Source organism: Sus scrofa, chromosome 14, assembly GCF_054392235.1.
Source record: "Sus scrofa isolate SSC_HxYL_T2T_F1_AM1 chromosome 14, Sscrofa_HxYL_maternal_Yorkshire_Landrace_v2.0, whole genome shotgun sequence".
NCBI classification, from domain to species: domain Eukaryota; kingdom Metazoa; phylum Chordata; class Mammalia; order Artiodactyla; family Suidae; genus Sus; species Sus scrofa.
The window spans coordinates 102,634,786-102,652,824 of NC_139396.1; the positions used below are offsets into that span (position 1 = coordinate 102,634,786).

At 47.6% G+C, this 18,039-nt stretch overlaps 1 protein-coding gene across 7 annotated transcripts in view; it reads right to left on the reverse strand.

Annotated features, from left to right (window-relative positions):
- Positions 1-1,633: 1,633 nt before the first annotated feature.
- The window catches only part of POLR3A (RNA polymerase III subunit A), a 58,685-nt gene continuing 42,279 nt past the window's right edge, over positions 1,634-18,039 (reverse strand). For 5 of the 7 annotated variants that reach the window (XR_014828185.1, XR_014828187.1, XM_001929360.7 and 2 more), the window contains 10 exons: positions 14,507-14,593; positions 14,337-14,419; positions 12,910-13,080; positions 8,550-8,643; positions 8,272-8,364; positions 6,883-7,047; positions 6,232-6,396; positions 5,907-6,038; positions 4,196-4,328; positions 1,634-2,334 (listed from right to left, as the gene is read on the reverse strand). Coding sequence is in view for 3 of the 7 variants with exons in the window: in XM_001929360.7 (XP_001929395.2) it covers positions 2,186-2,334; positions 4,196-4,328; positions 5,907-6,038; positions 6,232-6,396; positions 6,883-7,047; positions 8,272-8,364; positions 8,550-8,643; positions 12,910-13,080; positions 14,337-14,419; positions 14,507-14,593 (1,272 nt within the window). In the remaining 4 variants the exon portion in view is untranslated. Of the gene's footprint in view, positions 2,335-4,195; positions 4,329-5,906; positions 6,039-6,231; positions 6,397-6,882; positions 7,048-8,271; positions 8,365-8,549; positions 8,644-10,428; positions 11,544-12,212; positions 13,081-14,336; positions 14,420-14,506; positions 14,594-18,039 lie in introns of those variants that run through there. The other 2 variants (XR_014828186.1, XR_014828184.1) reach the window with 2 other exon arrangements.

The window sequence follows — 18,039 nt, forward strand, 5'->3', positions numbered from 1 at the left end:
ATATGCCACAGGTGCAGCCCTAAAAAGACAAAAACAAAAAAACGCCCCCTGAGGTCAAGAATTTCTAATTCAGAATCATGGTGCCATGGGAAAGAAAGTACTCATTCTAAACACAGACCCAAGAGCCAAGGTCATGCAAGTACCTTAGTAACGTTAACTCCGAACTTGGGGAATCAACTAGGGATTGGCCAAGAAACTTAAGTCAATTATATAAAATACTGCTTGAATTCTTTGAGCTTCCCCTACTTTTTCTTTGACCACATCCATCTCTTTAATCACCCAAACCATCTTCTCGCTCAACAACAGAGGCACATCTCTTTGGTGTGTTTCTCCCAGAGCCTTGACACAGAGATGAAGCGGCTGTCCTTTCAGAGGCAGACTTTCCTCCTCAAGTGCACAGAGACAGAAGTGGGTCAAAGCCCCCTTTTCACTATCATCTACCTCATCAGCAGCAGGTCATCTCACTTCCAAACAAGCAGCCTTGGATTGTCAATGCTCCCCTGGGAAGGAAGGAAGATCCAGACCGATAAACCTGGCTCTGGGCAGGGAAGGGAAGGACAGGCTCCTTGGAATGTTCTCCAAAGGGGGTGGAGCTACTGTAGCTTCTTTCTGACCCTGGGCCAATCCTAAGGAGCAAATTAAGTACAAAGAATCACCGTCTCCAAAAGCAAGCCCTTCTGCTCTCTAGAAAACCATCTGCGTATGTTTCTTTCCTAGGAGACCAGCTGTGTACGTTTCTTCTCTATGTTGCACAAAACCCCTTCATAAGCCTTGAAAAACCCATCAGCAGCGGTGCAGACGCTGGTAGAAGCCCAGGTAGGCGGGAGGTCATGGGTCTTCCCAGGATGCCCCGCTGGCTCTCTCCTCACAGTCTGATATGTACTTTTATTTTTGTCTTTTTAGGGCCACACTAGAGGCACATGGACGTTCCCAGGCTAGGGGTTGAATTGGAGCTGCAGCCACAGCGACACAGGATCCGAGCCGTATCTGTGACCTACACTGCAACTTGTGGCAATGCAGGATCCTTAACTCACTGAGCAAGGCCAGAGATCAAATCTGTGATGTGTGCTTTCTATTGCACAGTTTTCCTCTTTTTGGAGTCTGCTGTTGCCACCTGGGGCACACCCCCAGTTCCAGCTGACAACCACTCCTGTGCAGGACTCTGCCCTTCCTATCTGGGCAGCCAGCTCACCCCGCAGAGCTGGTGCCTGCCTGTATCCAAGTGGACCCTCTCCCGCCACTGCTCTGGAGCACTTTCTAGACCCTGAGTTCTGCACTTGTGCTGCATGCTCTCCAACTGCAAGAGGCAGGGCACACATGCACATGCCTCGGGGGGTATGGATACCACGGGGGGCCTGGACCAGCCTTACGCATCATTTCCATGTACACTGACAGGCACCATGTCAGTCATTCGGCCGGCCCCAAACTGGCAAGGCTTCTGTGGGCCATGAAGAACAGATCTGACTCCTGAGCCCCTCCATGGCAGTCGGAGGCAGACAAAAGGTGGGCGGTGGGCGGGGTGTCTGCAGAAGATGTTTCAGAGCAGTGTGGCCTCACAACAGTTACACTCAGTTACGAATCCTAGATAGTCCCATTTGCTTAACCAGTTTTTCCAGTGACACCATAAAGCTCATTTTCTTGGTTTCTATAGCTTCTTGGTTTCAAAAGTAAAACCAAAATAACAATAAAAACTCCAAATTCTTTGAACTGAACAATAAATAGTAGTAACAATATTTACATTAGCATATCACATTGGGAAATTCCAGCATGAGCAAGGAAAAGAAGAACCAAGATCGTGCCTTGGTCTTGGGGCCTAGACCTGGCTCCTGGTCAGGGTGGAGCACCTCTGAGAGCAGACGGATGGACTAGAGGTTAGAAGGAGCAGAGACGCCTGGCTGGGGCCTCCTTGCCTGTCCAGGGAGGTGGAGTGGGCAGGAGGTGCTGAGCTGTCCATAGATTAAAATTTCAACAAACAGACAAACCCTAGTTCTTTCCACCGTTGTGGTCGGGGTCACTAGGTGAGTTGTCTCCGGGGACAGTGGCATCTTCTCTGCCCACTGGCATGGTGGGATGGTGGGGCCTCAGTCCTGGGGAGCACAAAGCTCACGAGTCAGCTGCTGGCCTCGAGCCCCTTTCCCAGACAGGACAAGGAGCCAAGGTCAGGAAAAGTCCCCTCTTCCCTGGACTATGTGACAAGAGGGATGTGGAATTCATCTGTGTCGAAGATCAGAGGCCTCCTAGGAGGGCTCGGGTCCCTGTTGGCCTTGTGGAGCAGCTTGAAGAGCCCGGTTCCGATGTTCATGGGGATCCCCATGATGATGCATTCAGACACCCCTGAAACCAACCAGAAAGGAGATTAGAGAGCTACCTGATACACCAGTAGGTTTTCAGGACAGAAAGACTACCGACTTGGGAGTTAGAAACTGGGATTGGACCACCAGCACCACTACACATAGACGGGCTGAAGCTGGGTTGCTCGCTGGATGCATCTATGCCATGTGAAGGTCTGGCATGGTGTTCCCATTTGAGTTGGGGATTCTGCACCTGCACGAGGGGCAGCGCCTGCGCATAGCCCTACTGCTGACTCGGCAGTCGTCTCTCCATCTGAACCAAAGGCGCCTTTGTAAGCACGAAACTTAGCGAGGATACTGAATGCCACCCAGTGTTCCCTTAACTTAGGGCCTACAAGACAGGTGGATGGGACGATGGTGAGCAGATGCAAACCCCCTTGGAAATAGCAGCAGGTACTTGGTCCCTGTACTCAGGGGTTGTGGCAGGGCCAGGCTTCAGAGCAGCCCAAGCTTGGAGTCCACAGCCTGAATCAGAAACACTCAGAAGGCAGGGCTCTTGTACAGGGACAGGAGTAAGGCGATGGAGGGCACAGATTCTCCAAGCTCCCTTTCAGCTTTTCAAGAAGTAAATGTTGGGCTCTGTGGCAGGCCTGGTTCTACAACAAACAAGTGTGTACCTGCTATGTTCTGGGCTTTGTGCTATCAGGTGACCAGAGAGGCAAACAATCAGATTAAAACCAACACACAGTAAGGGTTGACACTGAGTTACAATATGTGACGGACCAGGAAGTGGGGGTGGGGTGACCATGCTGGGCCCCCTAAAGGCGTCAGTGGTAGAGAGAGGGTGGTGGGTGGGCCTGCAGCAGGGCAGCAGCCAAGACCAGGGCCCAGGTCCCAGCGTGGGGGGTGCTGGCTCTTAATCCTGTGGTCAAGCAGACTCGCCCCTTCTTTTGCCTTGGCCTTGCCCTTCCTCGGGCCCAATCTCTGCGCCCTTTTCTTTCTTTTCACCCTTCATTTTCTTAAAGAATTTTGTAGTTTCTCTTTTCCTCTATCTGTAGCCTGCAATCCGTGGGAAAGAAGAGTTTAAAATTTTAGGAGCAAAAACAGGCAATATACGACTGGGACTCTTGGTGGCAAATCCACACAAGGAGGTGAGGGGGAAATGGTCATGAGGAAGCAGAGCTCTGGTGGTGGGGGTGGTGACCAGGTTTGGCATCAGTGCTTAGGCTTGAAGAGTGTGTGACCCTGGCAGGGTCCTGAGCCCCAGCCCGTCATAAACCCCCAGCTCAGGCCACAGGGTACAGCAGGCACTCCGGGGTGGGGGGTGGGGGGTGGGCAGAGGTCCTGTTGTGACAGCTGCTCCTCCTGCTCCACCCCAGGCCCTGTCAGAGAGGTGCGTATGGTGGGAGATGAGGCCAGTGCAGGGCGAGACACAAATAGCAAGCAAGCTGGTTCCCTTGGCCTTCTCACCGTGGAGGCTTAATACCTACACCTCACTGATGGGCTGAGATACCACATTGCAACCCCCCCCCCCCCAAACCCTAACCCTAACCCTAACCCTAACCCTAACCTTTGCTCAGGGAGTCAGGACAGTGGGAGTGCCTGGGGCAGGATCAGAGGGGCCGACTGCAATTCCAACAGCTAGAGAATTCCTACATGCCCAGAGGCGATCTCTTCTCTGTGTTGATAGAGAAGGCTTCTGATAGATGTGGGGAATGCTGTCAGTCAGTCAGGCTTTGGAGATAAAAGATCCATCAGCTGCAATTCTGTGACCTGTGACTTTATTCTTAAGCAAGTAAAAGCTCAGCCCCCTCAGTTTCTTTTCCTCCTGAGAAACCCTGGCCAAGGTCTAAGCTGTAAACAACAAAGGCCACCGGTGAGGCTGCCACAAACACAAAACCTACCACACACGGAGTCCTTCTGCCCAAAATAGGCAGCGTCAAAGAGGTGGTCGGCGGTCTTCTCAAAGGAGGCCAGCATCAGCACGCTCTCCTTCATCTTGGCCAGGCCAAATCTAGTAATGCCCAGGACTTCACCCTGCGCCAAGGGAGAGAATCAGAGTGGTGCTCCTGCCTCTCACTGAAACACACCCCTGACTCTCCTCAACAGGATAAGCAAAAATCAGCCAAGCCTTTCAAGTCACACTCTCAGGTGTAAATAGCACCCTAACAGCTATCTGTCCTCTGAGGCCATTAGCCACTGACAACATGGATCCTTACTTGTTTAGCCAGGTACCATTGGAACAAAGAATTAAGGTCTGAGAATTAGAATTAAAACTCTGACTTTAAAAATGCAGTACTTCCGGAAGTTCCCATTGTAGCGCAGTGGAAACGAATCTGACCAGTAACTACGAGGTTGCCGGTTCGATCCCTGGCCTTGCTCAGTGGGTTGAGGATCTGGCATTGCCTTAAGCTATGGCGTAGGCCACAAACATGGCTTGGATCCTGCATTGCTATGGCTCTGGCGTAGGCTGGCAATTGTACCTCCGATTCGACCCCCAGCCTGGGAACTTCCATATGCCGCGGGTGCGGCCCTAAAAAGTAAAGAAAAAAAATGGACTATTTCTAACACAACACTGTAAATCACCTATATACTTCAACTTTTTTTTTTTTTTTTCCTTTTTGGGAAATACTGAAACACTTCTTTTTTTTTTTTTTTTTTTTTTTTAAATGGCTGCGTATGGAAGTTCCTGGGTTAGGGGGTCAAATCAGAGCAGCAGCTGCCAGCCTACACCCCAGCTACAGCAATGTGGGATCTGAGCTGCACCTGCGACCTATGCTGTAGCTCACAGCAATGCTGGATCTTTAACCCACTGAGCGAGGCCAGGGATCCAACCCTCATTCTCCCGGATACTAGTCAGGTTCTTAACCTGCCGAGCCACAATGGGAACTCCAATAATTTTTTAAGAAAAGGATATACTTTTGAAAATGTTTCTTACGGCTCAAAGAACTCAAAACTCAAATAATTTAAAAGTCTCAATACAGGGAAAGAGTTCACACCCACTTTTACTGAAGCTACAGTAACATAATATATGGTTATAGAGTAAGACTGAAAAGGAAGATTTAAAAATGACAGCTTTCACTACAGGGCGTTAGGAAAGGGGTGATTTCTCCCAGCTAGTTTCTGAATTGTCTATAACACTAGTCACTAGTACAGTAAGCACTAGTCTGCACGTGGAGGCATCAGGCCTTACAAACTGATAGAGGGAGGACTTCTTTCGGGGAGGAGAGGAAAAAAAAAAAAAAAAAAAACAACCAACCAACTTCAGTCCCCCTCAGATCACATTAACTTGTTCTTTACCTGGAAATGGCTACAAAACAAGTGTGATAAATGGGGTTTAACAGGGAATAAACCTCAGTTTGCCGTGGACGACTTGGGCTTTCGGCAATGGCTAGTTTCCTCTTTGGATAAACTTTCTAATAAGGACAAATGCCACAGTCTGTCCCCTGCCAGGAGGCTGCAATTCTCATGCTAGAATTTGACCAGCACACCCAGCCCGACCACCACACTTGGTGTTGGGGTGAGGGTGGTCCTCACAGCCGGGCACTCTGTCCCCCACAAGCTTCATGCTCCTGGGACCAGATCACGAAGCTCGCCACGAGGCTCCCCACGCACCTTGTAGGTCATAAGGTCAGAGAGCAGCATCACATGCCGCCGGTCAATGCTCATGCCGTGGTTGACCATCGTGTACTGGATTTCGTTGATGATGGTCGTCCGGGCAGCTTCGATGCCCAGAGTTTTCTCCACCTGTGGAGGCCAGGATGAGTGGAGGCAGCCACTTCCAGGCACCACCTGGCCTCCTCCGCCTGGCAGGTTCCTGGTACCCTGAGCCCTCCCCAGAGATGGAGCGAGGGGCAGTCTGTGGTGTAGACCCAGAACAAAGGGCAGGATAGGAGCAGTGCACTGGGACAACCGCAGGTGCCCCAGCCATGAGCAGTACCTCATAGGTGTTGTTGGAGGTGGTCTGGGTGCCCTTCACCCCATGGGTGGCCATGACTGCCCGCAGGTTGTCACCCTCCACCAGGAGCTTGTACTTCTCCTTTCCGCTCTGCTCGTCAATGTGGATGACAGCTCGGGACACCTCTGGGATGCCCTGCACCACCACCTGGACTCCGAGATACAGAAGGCTAGAGAACCCAAAGTGCCCACAGCCCCACCCACCCGGTAGCCTCGGAACCACAGCAGTGGTGAGAACTGGGAACGTCTGGGCCTGGGTGCGTGACCTTGATCACCCTGTTTCTCCGTGGTGACTACCAATAACATGCCAGGATGGGCCATGCCTGAGCGCTGCTCTCGGGGTGGGGGAAAGCAGGAGTTCAGGGGACCGTGCTCTCCTACCAGCAGTTTTATGAGAGAACAGAGAGAAGCCAAACAGGCAGAGCTGGTGAGGCAGCTCCAAGAGGGAAATCCAAACCTGCCTGGTTCCTGGGGATGTGGCAAAGAAACAGGGCCACCCTCAGTCTCAGCAATGACAAAGCCCAGTGGCCCCCTGACACCTGGATCTGGAGGTTGGAGGTACTCGCGGTCCTTCCCTTTATGCATCTCCAGGGCTTAGGCCTCATGGGGTCCTGAGGAGGTGATTCCATCTCACCTTGGGGAGATCCTCCTTCAGAAACTGCAGAACGTAGTACATGGAGCTCTTGCTGTTCTCTCGGGGGGTGACACATACCACAGCCTCACCGTGGACCGCCACGTCGCCAGGCTTCACTCGGAGCTTGGACATGCAGATGGAATACCTCACCGTCTCAGCGTTCACCTGCGAGGGGCCAGGTACCCAGGTTGTTACTGAAGATGTTATTAAGAGGTATGGTTCCAGTATTTCCTGGTCTTTTTGCATCACTGCCCCTCTAAGAAGCCTTTTTAGTCATTTTCCCCCAATCTCTCTGCTCACCATGACATTTTTTCTTTCTTTTTTCTTTGTCTTTTTATACACCTGTGGCATATGGAGGTTCCCAGGCTAGGGGTGAATCGGAGCTGTAGCTGTTGGCCTATATCAAAGCCACAGCAATGCCAGATCCTAGTTGCATCTGTAACCTGCACCGTAGCTCGCAGCAACACTGGAACACTGAAAGAGGCCTGGGATCGAACCAGCATCCTCATGGATTCTAGTTTGGTTCTTAACCTGCTGAGCCATTACAGTGTATTTTTATGTACTGCCTACTTTGTTCATTAAAAGTCTACATCCCCCAATTCCCCCCTTTCTCCACTGAAAATGAATGGTCAATTCGTGGCAATAGGCATTCGGGCCTTCCTTGGAGGCAGGCGGTGAGACCAGGACAATTTAAGACAGCAGTGAAGCCTCCTCTTCACCTGACTTTTCACCACAATAGCTGGGGAGCTGCAATCCCTGATACAGCCCAGCTGTTTTGGTAGAGGAGTTGTGAGGCAGGCTAGAGAAATCCCCAACCTGGAGAAATGGCTGCTCAATTCTGGAATCAACTGTCATATGGACAATGCATTTACTTGGTACTTAAAGGAATGGGCTGACAGGCTGAGTGAAGGAAAGAAAGAGGAAGGTGCTAGGAAGTTACTCAGTTTGTACCACTGCTTCAATCTATCTGTGAGCAAGGCTGATAACCTTTCCATTGTTATCTATACATAAACGTAAATAATAATAAGCCAGCTCAATCCACCCACCCAAAAACATTTCCTGAGCCAGTCAGGTGCTATGCTGGGGGCTCACAGGTAAGACACTGCTGGCACCATGGTCCTTCCAGATGCTATAATGCTGTGTCAGAGCATTATTGTGGCCTGCACAAAACCGTCACCGATTTCCTGTGTCTCTAGACGGCAACACAGGGTCAAGTGTGGAGAGAGAATATGAGGGAATGACAGGCTCACACAGAACAGACACTGAGTGAAAGCTCTGGGCCTCTGCAGGGCTTCTCCTGCTTTGCACAGCTCCTGCCCTAGTTTATCAGCGCCTCTCTTGGGACTAACAGAGGATGATTTCCTCCACACATTTAATTATGTGACTCACTTCCAGTCTCAGAAGTCTGATCCGTTCCAGGGAGAGCTTGATGAGAATAAAGCAATCGTCAGGAAGAAAGACCTCTTCAATATACTCCGAAATCTGTGGTGTCAAAAGATGAGAATGTTCAGTCACTTTCCCTGTCCTCAGCATACAAGGCTTGTGCTCTTTCTTAGAGACACAGAGTGGTGTGGACATCCTGATGGGTAAATCCACTACAAGTGGTTCTTACACTTCCTAGAAACAATGCTGGTTTAGTTTCCTCATTAAGAGGGATTCCTTCTTACCTCCCCCAAGAGGGTTTTCTCAATCCTCCCTTTCACGAGGCGAGCGTAATCTGCATCGTCATCCTTGTCCAGCTGGGCTGTGATGATTGGCGTGCTGTGGGCAGTAAGAGTAAATGATTATAGCACAAGGAAGGAGGCTGTTTTGTTAAGCCCGGGTACCACTCAGAATTGTAACATTAACAGCAACTGTAATTCATCGGGCATTTACAGCTGCCGGGCACGCTGCTGAGGGCTTCGCGTACATTCTCACTTAGATTTACTATTTTTGGAGCTCATGAGCAGCCCATGCTGTCAGTGAACAAGTGACTTCCAGAAAATTCTTCCTGGCCAAGTCAAACTACCTCTTCCTCTTTGGTCCTAATCAGTAGTTATTTCCGTTCTGTTCCCTGAGTAAATTGCCCTTTGTGTGCTATAGCCTCCTCCATCCCCACCCCCACTCCTATAATCTCCCCTCCAGTACACCTACCTCCTGTTCCTCCAACCACCAGCCAGTAGCTCCTATCCTCACTGTCCTGGATGGCACTCCTGGGAGATGTGACCTACCTAGAAGATGCAGGTGGAGCTCCTGCCACCCAGGACATCTGCACGTGGTATTCCAGAACCAGGTACAGTTTTCTTTAATGCTATTTATTGTCATTTCATTAGATTCAGATCATATGTGAACCATGATTTTGTCACCGAATGCATTATCAGGTATTTCTGTCTCTTCTAGTCTCACATCACCTACAAATCCTATCATGAAAGCACCTTTTTGGGGAGTGGGGGTCACGGCCCAAGTGACAGACACATCAGTCAGGCCTAGTGAGGCTGGGAATAATAACATCAAAAGGATGAAATCTACACTGACACATGGCTCCAACCTTCCCAGGAATTTTTCTTTTTAATGTTTTTCCCTTTCATGTGACTTGTGGCCACAAAGAACCATGGTTTCAACATATCTCAACATAATAAAAGCCATTTATGGAGTTCCCGTCGTGGCGCAGTGGTTAACGAATCCGACTAGGAACCATGAGGTTGCGGGTTTGATCCCTGGCCTTCTTCAGTGGGTTAAGGATCCGTCGTTGCTGTAGGCTGTGGTGTGGCTTGCAGATGCGGCTTGGATCCTGCATTGCTGTGGCTCTGGTGTAGGCTGGTGGCTACAGCTCCGATTAGATCCCTAGCCTGAGAACCTCCATATGCCTCGGCAGCGGCTCAAGGAAAGGCAAAAAAATAAAACGAACAAACAAAAACATAATAAAAGCCATTTATGACAAACCCACAGCAAATATAATACTCAATAGAGAAAAGCTGAAAGCCTTCCCACTAAAATCTGGAACAAGGCAAGGATGCCTACTCTCACCACTTCTCTTCAACATAGTACTGGAAGTTCTAGCCATAGCAGTCAGACAAGAAAAGGAAATAAAAGGTACTCAGACTGGTAGGGAACAGGTAAAATTGTCATTATATGTGGATGACATGCTATTGTATGTAGAAAACCCTAAAGATTCTACTAAAAAAACACTAGAATTGAATAAAAAAATTAAGAAAGGTAGCAAGATGTAAGATTAACATACATAAACTGGCTGCATTTTTTTAACACTAAAAATGAAATATCAGAAAGGGAATGTAAACAATCCTTTTTTTTAAATCACATTAAAAAAAAAATCCAAAAAGCTAACAAAAAAACAATTTAGGAATAAACCTGACCAAGGAGGTGAAAGGTTTGTATACTGAGAACTACAAAACAATAAAGGAAATGAAAGATGACTTAAAGAAATGGAAAGATATGTCCAACTCTTGGACTGAAGAAATAATACTGAGAATGGTCATACTACCTAAGGCAAAGTACAGAGTTAATGTAATCCTTACCAAATTACCCATGATCTTTTTCACAGAACTAGAGCAAATAATCCCAAAATTTATTTGGAACCATAAAAGACTCAGAATTGCCAAAGTAATCCTTAAGAAAAAGAACAAAGCAGGAGGCATTAACTCTTTCAGAGTTTAGATAATTCTACAAAGCTACAGTAATCAAAACAGTGTGTTATTGGCACAAAAACAAACATATCAGTAGAACAGAACAGAGAGCCCAGAAATAAACTCACACATTGATGGCCAATTAATCTTCAACAAAGGAAGCAAGAGTATACAATGGGGAAAGGACAGCCTCTTTGGCAAGTGGTGCTGGGAAAACTGGACAGCAGCATGTAAATCAATGGAATCAGAACAAAACCTCATACCACACACAAAAATAAACATAAAATGGCTTAAAGACTTAAAGACATACTTCAAAACTTCTAGAAGAGAATATAGGCAAAACATTCTCTGACATAAATGGTACCATTGTTTTCTTAGGTCAGTCTCCTAAGGCAGTAGAAATAAAAGCAAAAATACACAAATGGATCTAACAAACTTATAAGCTTTTGCACACCAAAGAAAATCATAAATAAAACATAAAGACAACCAAGGGACTGGGAGAAAATATGTGCAAAGATGAGACCAAGAAGGGCTTAATTTCCAAAATATACAAATAGCTCATACCACTCAATAAAAAAGACAAACAACTCAATTGAAAAATGGGCAGAAGACCTAAACAGACATTTCTCCAAAGAAGACATACATGTGGCCAATAGGCACATGAAAAGATGCTCATTGTTTCTAATTATTAGAGGAATGCAAATCATAACTACAATGAGGTACCACTTCACATGGGTTAGAATGGCAATCATTTAAAAGTCTACAGGAGTTCCCTAGTGGCTCAGTGGATTAAGGATCTGGCATTACTGCTGTGGCTCTGGTTACTCCTGTTGCACAAGTCTGATCTCTGGCCCGAGAATTTCTGCATGCCACAAGTGTGGCAAAAAAAAAAAAGTCTACAAATAATAAATGTTGGAGAGGGTATGGAGAAAAGGGAACCCTTTCGGTTTCTGTTGTGGCTCAGTAATAATGAAACTGACTAGTATCCATGAGGATGTGGCCTCACTCAGTGGGTTAAGGACACTGCATTGCCATGAGCTGTGGTGTAGGTCACAGAGGTGGCTCGAAACCTGTATTGCTGTGGCTGGCAGCTGCACTTCCGATTTGACCCCTAGCCTGGGAACTTCTGTAGGCCACAAGTGCAGCCCTAAAAAGAAAAAAAAGGAAACCCTCTTAAACTGTTGGTGGGAACGTAAACTGGCACAGCCACTACAGAAAACAATATAGAGGTTCCTCAAAAATCTATTTTTTAAAAAATTTTATTTATTTATTTATTTATTGTCTTTTTAGGGCCGCACCTGTAGCACATGGAGGTTCCCAGGCTAGGGGTCGAATTGGAGCTATAACTGCCGGCCTATGCCACAGCCTCAGCAACGCCAGATCCGAGCTGTGTCTGCGACCTACACCACAGCTCAAGGCAATGCTGGATCCTTAACCCACTTTTCGAGGCCAGGGATTGAACCCATACCTCATGGTTCCTAGTTGGATTCGTTTCCGCTGCACCATGACGGGAACTCCATCTCAAAAATCTAAATAAAAAGTTGCCATATGGTCCACTAATCCCACTCCTGGGCATATATCTGAACAAAATTCTAATTTAAAAAGATACACACACCCCTATGTTTATTTTAGGGCAGCACTATTTACAATAGCCAAGACATAGAAAACAACCTAAATGTCCATCAACAGAGGAATGGATAAAGAAGCTGTGGTACATATATACAGTGGAATACTACTCAGCCGTAAAAAGAACAAAATAATGCCATCTGCAGCAACATGGATAGATCTGGAGATCATTCTAAGTCAGTCAGACAAAGACAAATAGCAAATGATGTTGCTTACACGTGGAATCTAAAATATGACACAAACGAACCTCTCTGCAGAACAGAAACAGACTCACAGACATAGAGAACAGACTTGTGGTTGCTAAGGGGGAGGGTGAGGAGGAGTGGGAGAGGGAAGGATTGGAAGTTTGGGATTAGTAGATGCAAACTATTACATTTAGGATGGATAAACAACAAGGTCCTACTGTATAGCACAGGGAACTATATATTCAATATCCTGTGATAAACCATCATGAAAGAATATAAATGAAAAAGATTATATATATAAAACCGAGTCACTGCTACACAGCAATTAACACAACACTGTAAACCAATTATACTCCAATAAAATTATAAACAGCCATGGCTTTAGTTTTTATTCTATTCTATCTAGTTTGGACTTTTTTTTTTTTTCCCCAGTTTAGGTGTTTTATAAGCCGAGATATGATTAACACAAGCACGGTCACTCGGCGGTTGAGATACTGCCCATTAGTGGATCGCACACACAGGTGACAAGACAAACAGTGTTTCTCAAGGAACGTGATAATAAGTGAGTGTGAGAACAAGAGGGATTCGGACACCTGATGGCTTTGGAAGCGTTGATGATCTCTTTGATGCGGGGGACGCCCAGGGTGATGTTCATGGAGGCCACACCAGCAAAGTGGAAAGTCTTCAGGGTCATCTGGGTGCCTGGCTCACCAATGCTCTGGGCACAAAGTGCACCCACCGCAGAACCCGGCTCCATCTGTGCCCTGGAAGGACAAAACAGAGATGAAAAATCCAGTCAAACTGCTAAGGAGGAGTTCCTGTCATGTCTTAGTGGAAACAAATCTGACTGGACTTCTGAATCTGACTGGTATTCATGAGGACGCAGGTTTGATCCCTGGCCTCGCTCAGTGGGTTAAGGATCTGGCGTTGCCGTGAGCTGTGGTGTAGGTCGTAGATCTGGCATTGCTGTGGGGCTATAGCTCTGAATCAACCCCTAGCCTGGGAACCTCTATATGCTGCAGGTGAGGCCCTGAAAAAAAAAAAAAAAAAACCCCAAACAACAAACTGCTAAGGAGATGGGGATGAATGTATGGCGTGGGGAATACAGTTAATAATGGTGTAATACCTTTGTATGGTAACAGATGGTAACCAAACTCATCATGATGATAAGTAATGTAGAGAAATTCTCGGTCACCATGTTGTTCACCTGAAACTTACATAGTGGTGTAGGTCAGCTATCCTTCAAGTAGAAAAACAAAACTCAAACCCCCAAAACTGCTGGGGAGGCTTCTGATGATCTATTTTCAACAGAAAAAATACAGATGTTATCAGGGTCAGGAGGAAGTCACAGTCACAGGTGCACACGGGGGCACGAGATGCTCAGAGGGGGCTGATGATGACAGTGAATTCTGTGTGGCTACTTTATTTTTGTTTGTTTTGTCTTTTTGTCTTTTTAGGGCCGCACCTGAAGCGTATGGAGGTTCCCAGGCTAGAGGTCGAATCAGAGCTGTGGCTGCCGGCTTATGCCAAAACCGTGGCAACGCAAAATCTGAGCTGTGACTATGAACTACACCGCAGCTCATGCAACTCGAGATCCGTAACCCACTGAGCAAGGCCAGGGATTGAACCCGTGTCCTCATGGATGCTAGTCAGGTTCGTTAATAGCTGAGCCACAACGGGAACCCCCCTGCGTGGCTACGTGTGGTCAGTGTGGGAGGACTGGAGAGGATCTGCTAACAGATGATGGTACAGAAGGTGGAAGAGCAGCTGCCACCTGCCAAATACATCAGTACTCTCTCTGTGGGGAGAGGACCCTTGGAAATTTCTTTGCAATTTTTTCACATCTTGGAGCACCTGGCCTGTCTGACCACCAGAGTCCCCAGAGAAGACGTGACAGAACCTGCTAGATGCTGGCAGTTGGCAAGCGCTATAAGTGCAGTATTTTGTTTCCTGAGGACACAGGAAGGCTATAAGGGAGCCACGTGACTGCCCAGCTGTCTAAGACAAGCAGCATTCTTACCTCATGTACTTGTCCCTACACGTCTCTAGAAACTTTTCTATTTGGGTAGGGGTGATCCGGTCCAACTGGTACAGTACACGGGGCTGGAAGAACAGAGGCCAAGTGCAGAGTCAGGACCAGCCGCACAGGAAAATACCCCTTTATCCTGACATGTCTGGGAAGGCCGTTACCTCTGTCGTGCCGTTATCATTGATGCCATATTTATCCCTGGTTTTCTTGATCTTCTCAGAAACCCCCTTAATGAATTTTTTTATTTCCTGAAAGATTACACAGCAAACATCAGACATACATTTCTCAGTAATTTGGAGGATGTGATTTGTTTTATAAATTTCAGTCATGTAAGGAGTCCGTCCTTTTTAGTGGCAGCTAAACGTGACACTATAAAGGATACGACAGGGATACAGGTTCTATTACAAAATGTTTTTCCAAGGAACATGACATACCACCCACACCCTGGACACAGCATTCCCTGCTTTAGGTGTTTCTAAGGCCTTTCTTTTTACTCTGATGATGCTTTGTATGTGCTGTGGCCCTAACACAGCATGTGGGAGTGACAGCAGGATAGCCCTGCCCCCTGCTGTGCTCTCTTCTGCTCCCTGGCACACAGGCTGATGCTCACATGCACGCAGCCCAGAGTAACGGCAATTGTACTTTTGGTCTCACACTGATACATTTTTGAGGGTTTCTTCTGAACCTGTTCTGGTCAACTTAAATACTACAAAGCATGGCTTTGTAGACACCATGTACACTGCAAAACACTTGTTTTGAGCTTGCTTGCATTTCAAAGGAAACACTCCCGAGTCCCAGCTTTGTCTCTGCCCCTCGCCTCTCACCACTCCCCCATCTCATGCGCCCTCCCTTTCCACACACAATCTGATCAGAACTCCCTGAGGCCTCCAGGAAACCACTCTCAAAGCTGGAAATGAAACATCAGCATATCTGCTATTCCCACTGTATTTAAGAACAGCACTCTAAGCCCTGGGATGATGACAAAATGGAGCAAGGAAGGTGAAAAGCACATCCTTTGAGGGACCCACAGGGCAGGGCTGTAAACGACAGGCCTAAATTCTCCGGCGATCTCTCTAGGGGTAAAAGCAACTGCTTTACAGTCTATAGTATTTCTGTGAATTCACCAGGCTCATGGTCACACCTAGAACTGGAACTAGCCAGCATCTCCTCTCCAGGTGCTTGTCCTGAGAGGGTGTGTTGTGCTTCAGTGAATTGCACCCATCGACATCCTGCTGCCAGGGGTCACACATCAAGCACCATGGGACCGACTGTGAAGGCACTTCTCAGGGGAGCTGATGGCACACACCATGCAGTAGCAGCATCCTTCAGAGGCCACTGTCAGGCAGTCCTGGGTGCCACCAATCTGTTGCTCTGGTTTGACCCAGGCACGTTTCTGAGAACATGGGAAAAGGTGGGTAGGCTGCACTTCCCCTCAGCAGCCCTCAGGGACATGGTACTTTCCTCAGTGACTCCAGACAAAATGCGGCGGTGGCAGGGGGATTCTGGTTGACTACAGGCTTCCAGCTGCTCTGTGTGGACAGACCAGTTGGCGGGCCCAAAGGTGGACTGCATGCTGTAGTGGCTACAAAACCTTAAGAGGTCTTGTTTCTTAATTCCGAGGATGGCTGAGGGGCCCCAAGGAGCACACCAGCGTGTCTGCTGTAGTCTACTCAGTCTGTAATGCATAGCTGTACATATCTAATATTTTGTCTGACACAAATGTTTCAAAAAGCAGACTGAACCAGGAGCCCACTTTTGCAAAACTGAATGCTATAAAACACCTACAGAGTGCTTAACACTTGACTGGCAGGGTTTTATCCTAACATTGCAGAAATAAACCTCTTTAGCCTTCCACAGACCCTTGAGTAATTTCTAGTTACTATCTTTCTTTTCATTTTTTTTTTGCTTTTTAGGACTGCACTCACGGCATATGGAGACTCCCAGGCTTGGGGTCGAATAGGATCTACAGCTGCTGGCCTACACCATAGCCTTAGCAACACAGGATCCGAGCAATGCCAGATCCTTAATCCACTGAGCAAGGCCAGGGGTTGAACCCGAAACCTCAAGGTTCCTAGTCAGGTTCGTTTCCACTGCTCCATGATGGGAGCAGTTACTATCTAGTTACTATCTTTCCTGAAAGCAAACCACTAAAACTTGGGTCCGCACAGTCCATGTTCAGCCTGGCAAGCCCGCCTTGCGGGGTGGCAGGGCCCTGGCTCCACCTCTTTAGAGTGGTGAGCACTCGGGCAGAATGAGGTCAGGGGCTTGGGCAAGGCGACGGGCCTCAATACAAAGTCAAATGCCTTCTCCACATTCTGCTCTAGGGCAGCGTTTTTGTGCGATGTTGTTTTTACCCTGTGGGAATTTCAGTCTGTATCCCAGGAGCCTAGTGATCAAGGGGCTGCGTGGGTAAGAATCCATCCCACCTCGCCTGTCCCTTGCTCATGAACACAGGTTTCCCAGGGCTGTCCTTGTCGGTCAGATCTCTTCACTGACAACGTGTGGAAATACATGGAGAGTGACTGTGCCACTTAGCCATCATTCTACACAAAAAGGACTTTTAGTTAAGAAAGGACTTGTTTTTAATTTACAAGAATTTGACTTTTTTTTTGTCTTTTTAGGGCTGCGCCCATGGCATACAGAGATCCACTCAGAGCTGTAGCTGCGGGCCTACTCCACAGCCACAGCCATGCCGGATCCTTAACCCACTAAGTGAGGCCAGGGATCGAACCTATGTCCTCATGGATACTACATTGTTTCTGCTGAGCCACGACGGGAACTCCCCGACAGTTTTTAAGACTCTTTTTAAAGAGAAACTCTCCAGGATTACCCATTAATTAATTACAGGTTTGAGGCCACACTTTTAGATACAGTTAGTTACACAAAACAAAGGAAATTTGAGTCAGAGAGGGCAGTGGAACAATCTCTCCTGGTGTCGCTTTGCCTAAAAGTGGGATTCTTCAAAGGTGATAATACCCACTACCACTTAATTTTTCCTCTACATCATTTGGTATTAAGAGCCTCCTTCACATGGATGACTTCCTCCCTGAACCTCTTGCCTAGCTGTGGTTGTGCCCTTAAGGGTGAGCTTCTGAAAGCCCTCTTGGCCCAGATGGTGCTATCTGATGTTCAAGGCTGCCCTACTTGTTGGCACAGGGAAACTGGAGCCAGAGCCCATGGCTAAGCAGACCCAGGTGATTTTCATGTGAGAAATCCATACACACAGGCAGTAAAGAGCACACACTTCAAATGTTGCCCAGCTCAGGTGCTGGAAATGACAGCTTTTAGCTTACCACCCCACAGACATGCAACCAGTGGCTTTGCTAAAAAGAGTGACTTCCCTTACATAAGAGTTAGGGCAGGTATTATGGAAGTTAGGTCAAAAGGAAAAAGACTCACTTTTTGGAAATGAAAACTGAAATAAAGCTACTAAGAATTCAGTGAAATCATCCAGAGCATACTCAGGGAACTCAGAACACGGCAACTGGCAAGCAATTAATCACACGACTAACCAGCAGTTAACTTTTACACTCATTCGTGAGCACAGGTGTCTGCCTGTGGCAGGGTTGGGCCTCAAAGCCACCAAGGAGCTGCCTCCATGTCCTCAGCTCTGACACAGGCCAGGGCTGGGCATCGCTTCAGCAGCCCAAACTTGTTCTGACCAGCGGGTTTTGGACTCCCTGGGCAAATGTGA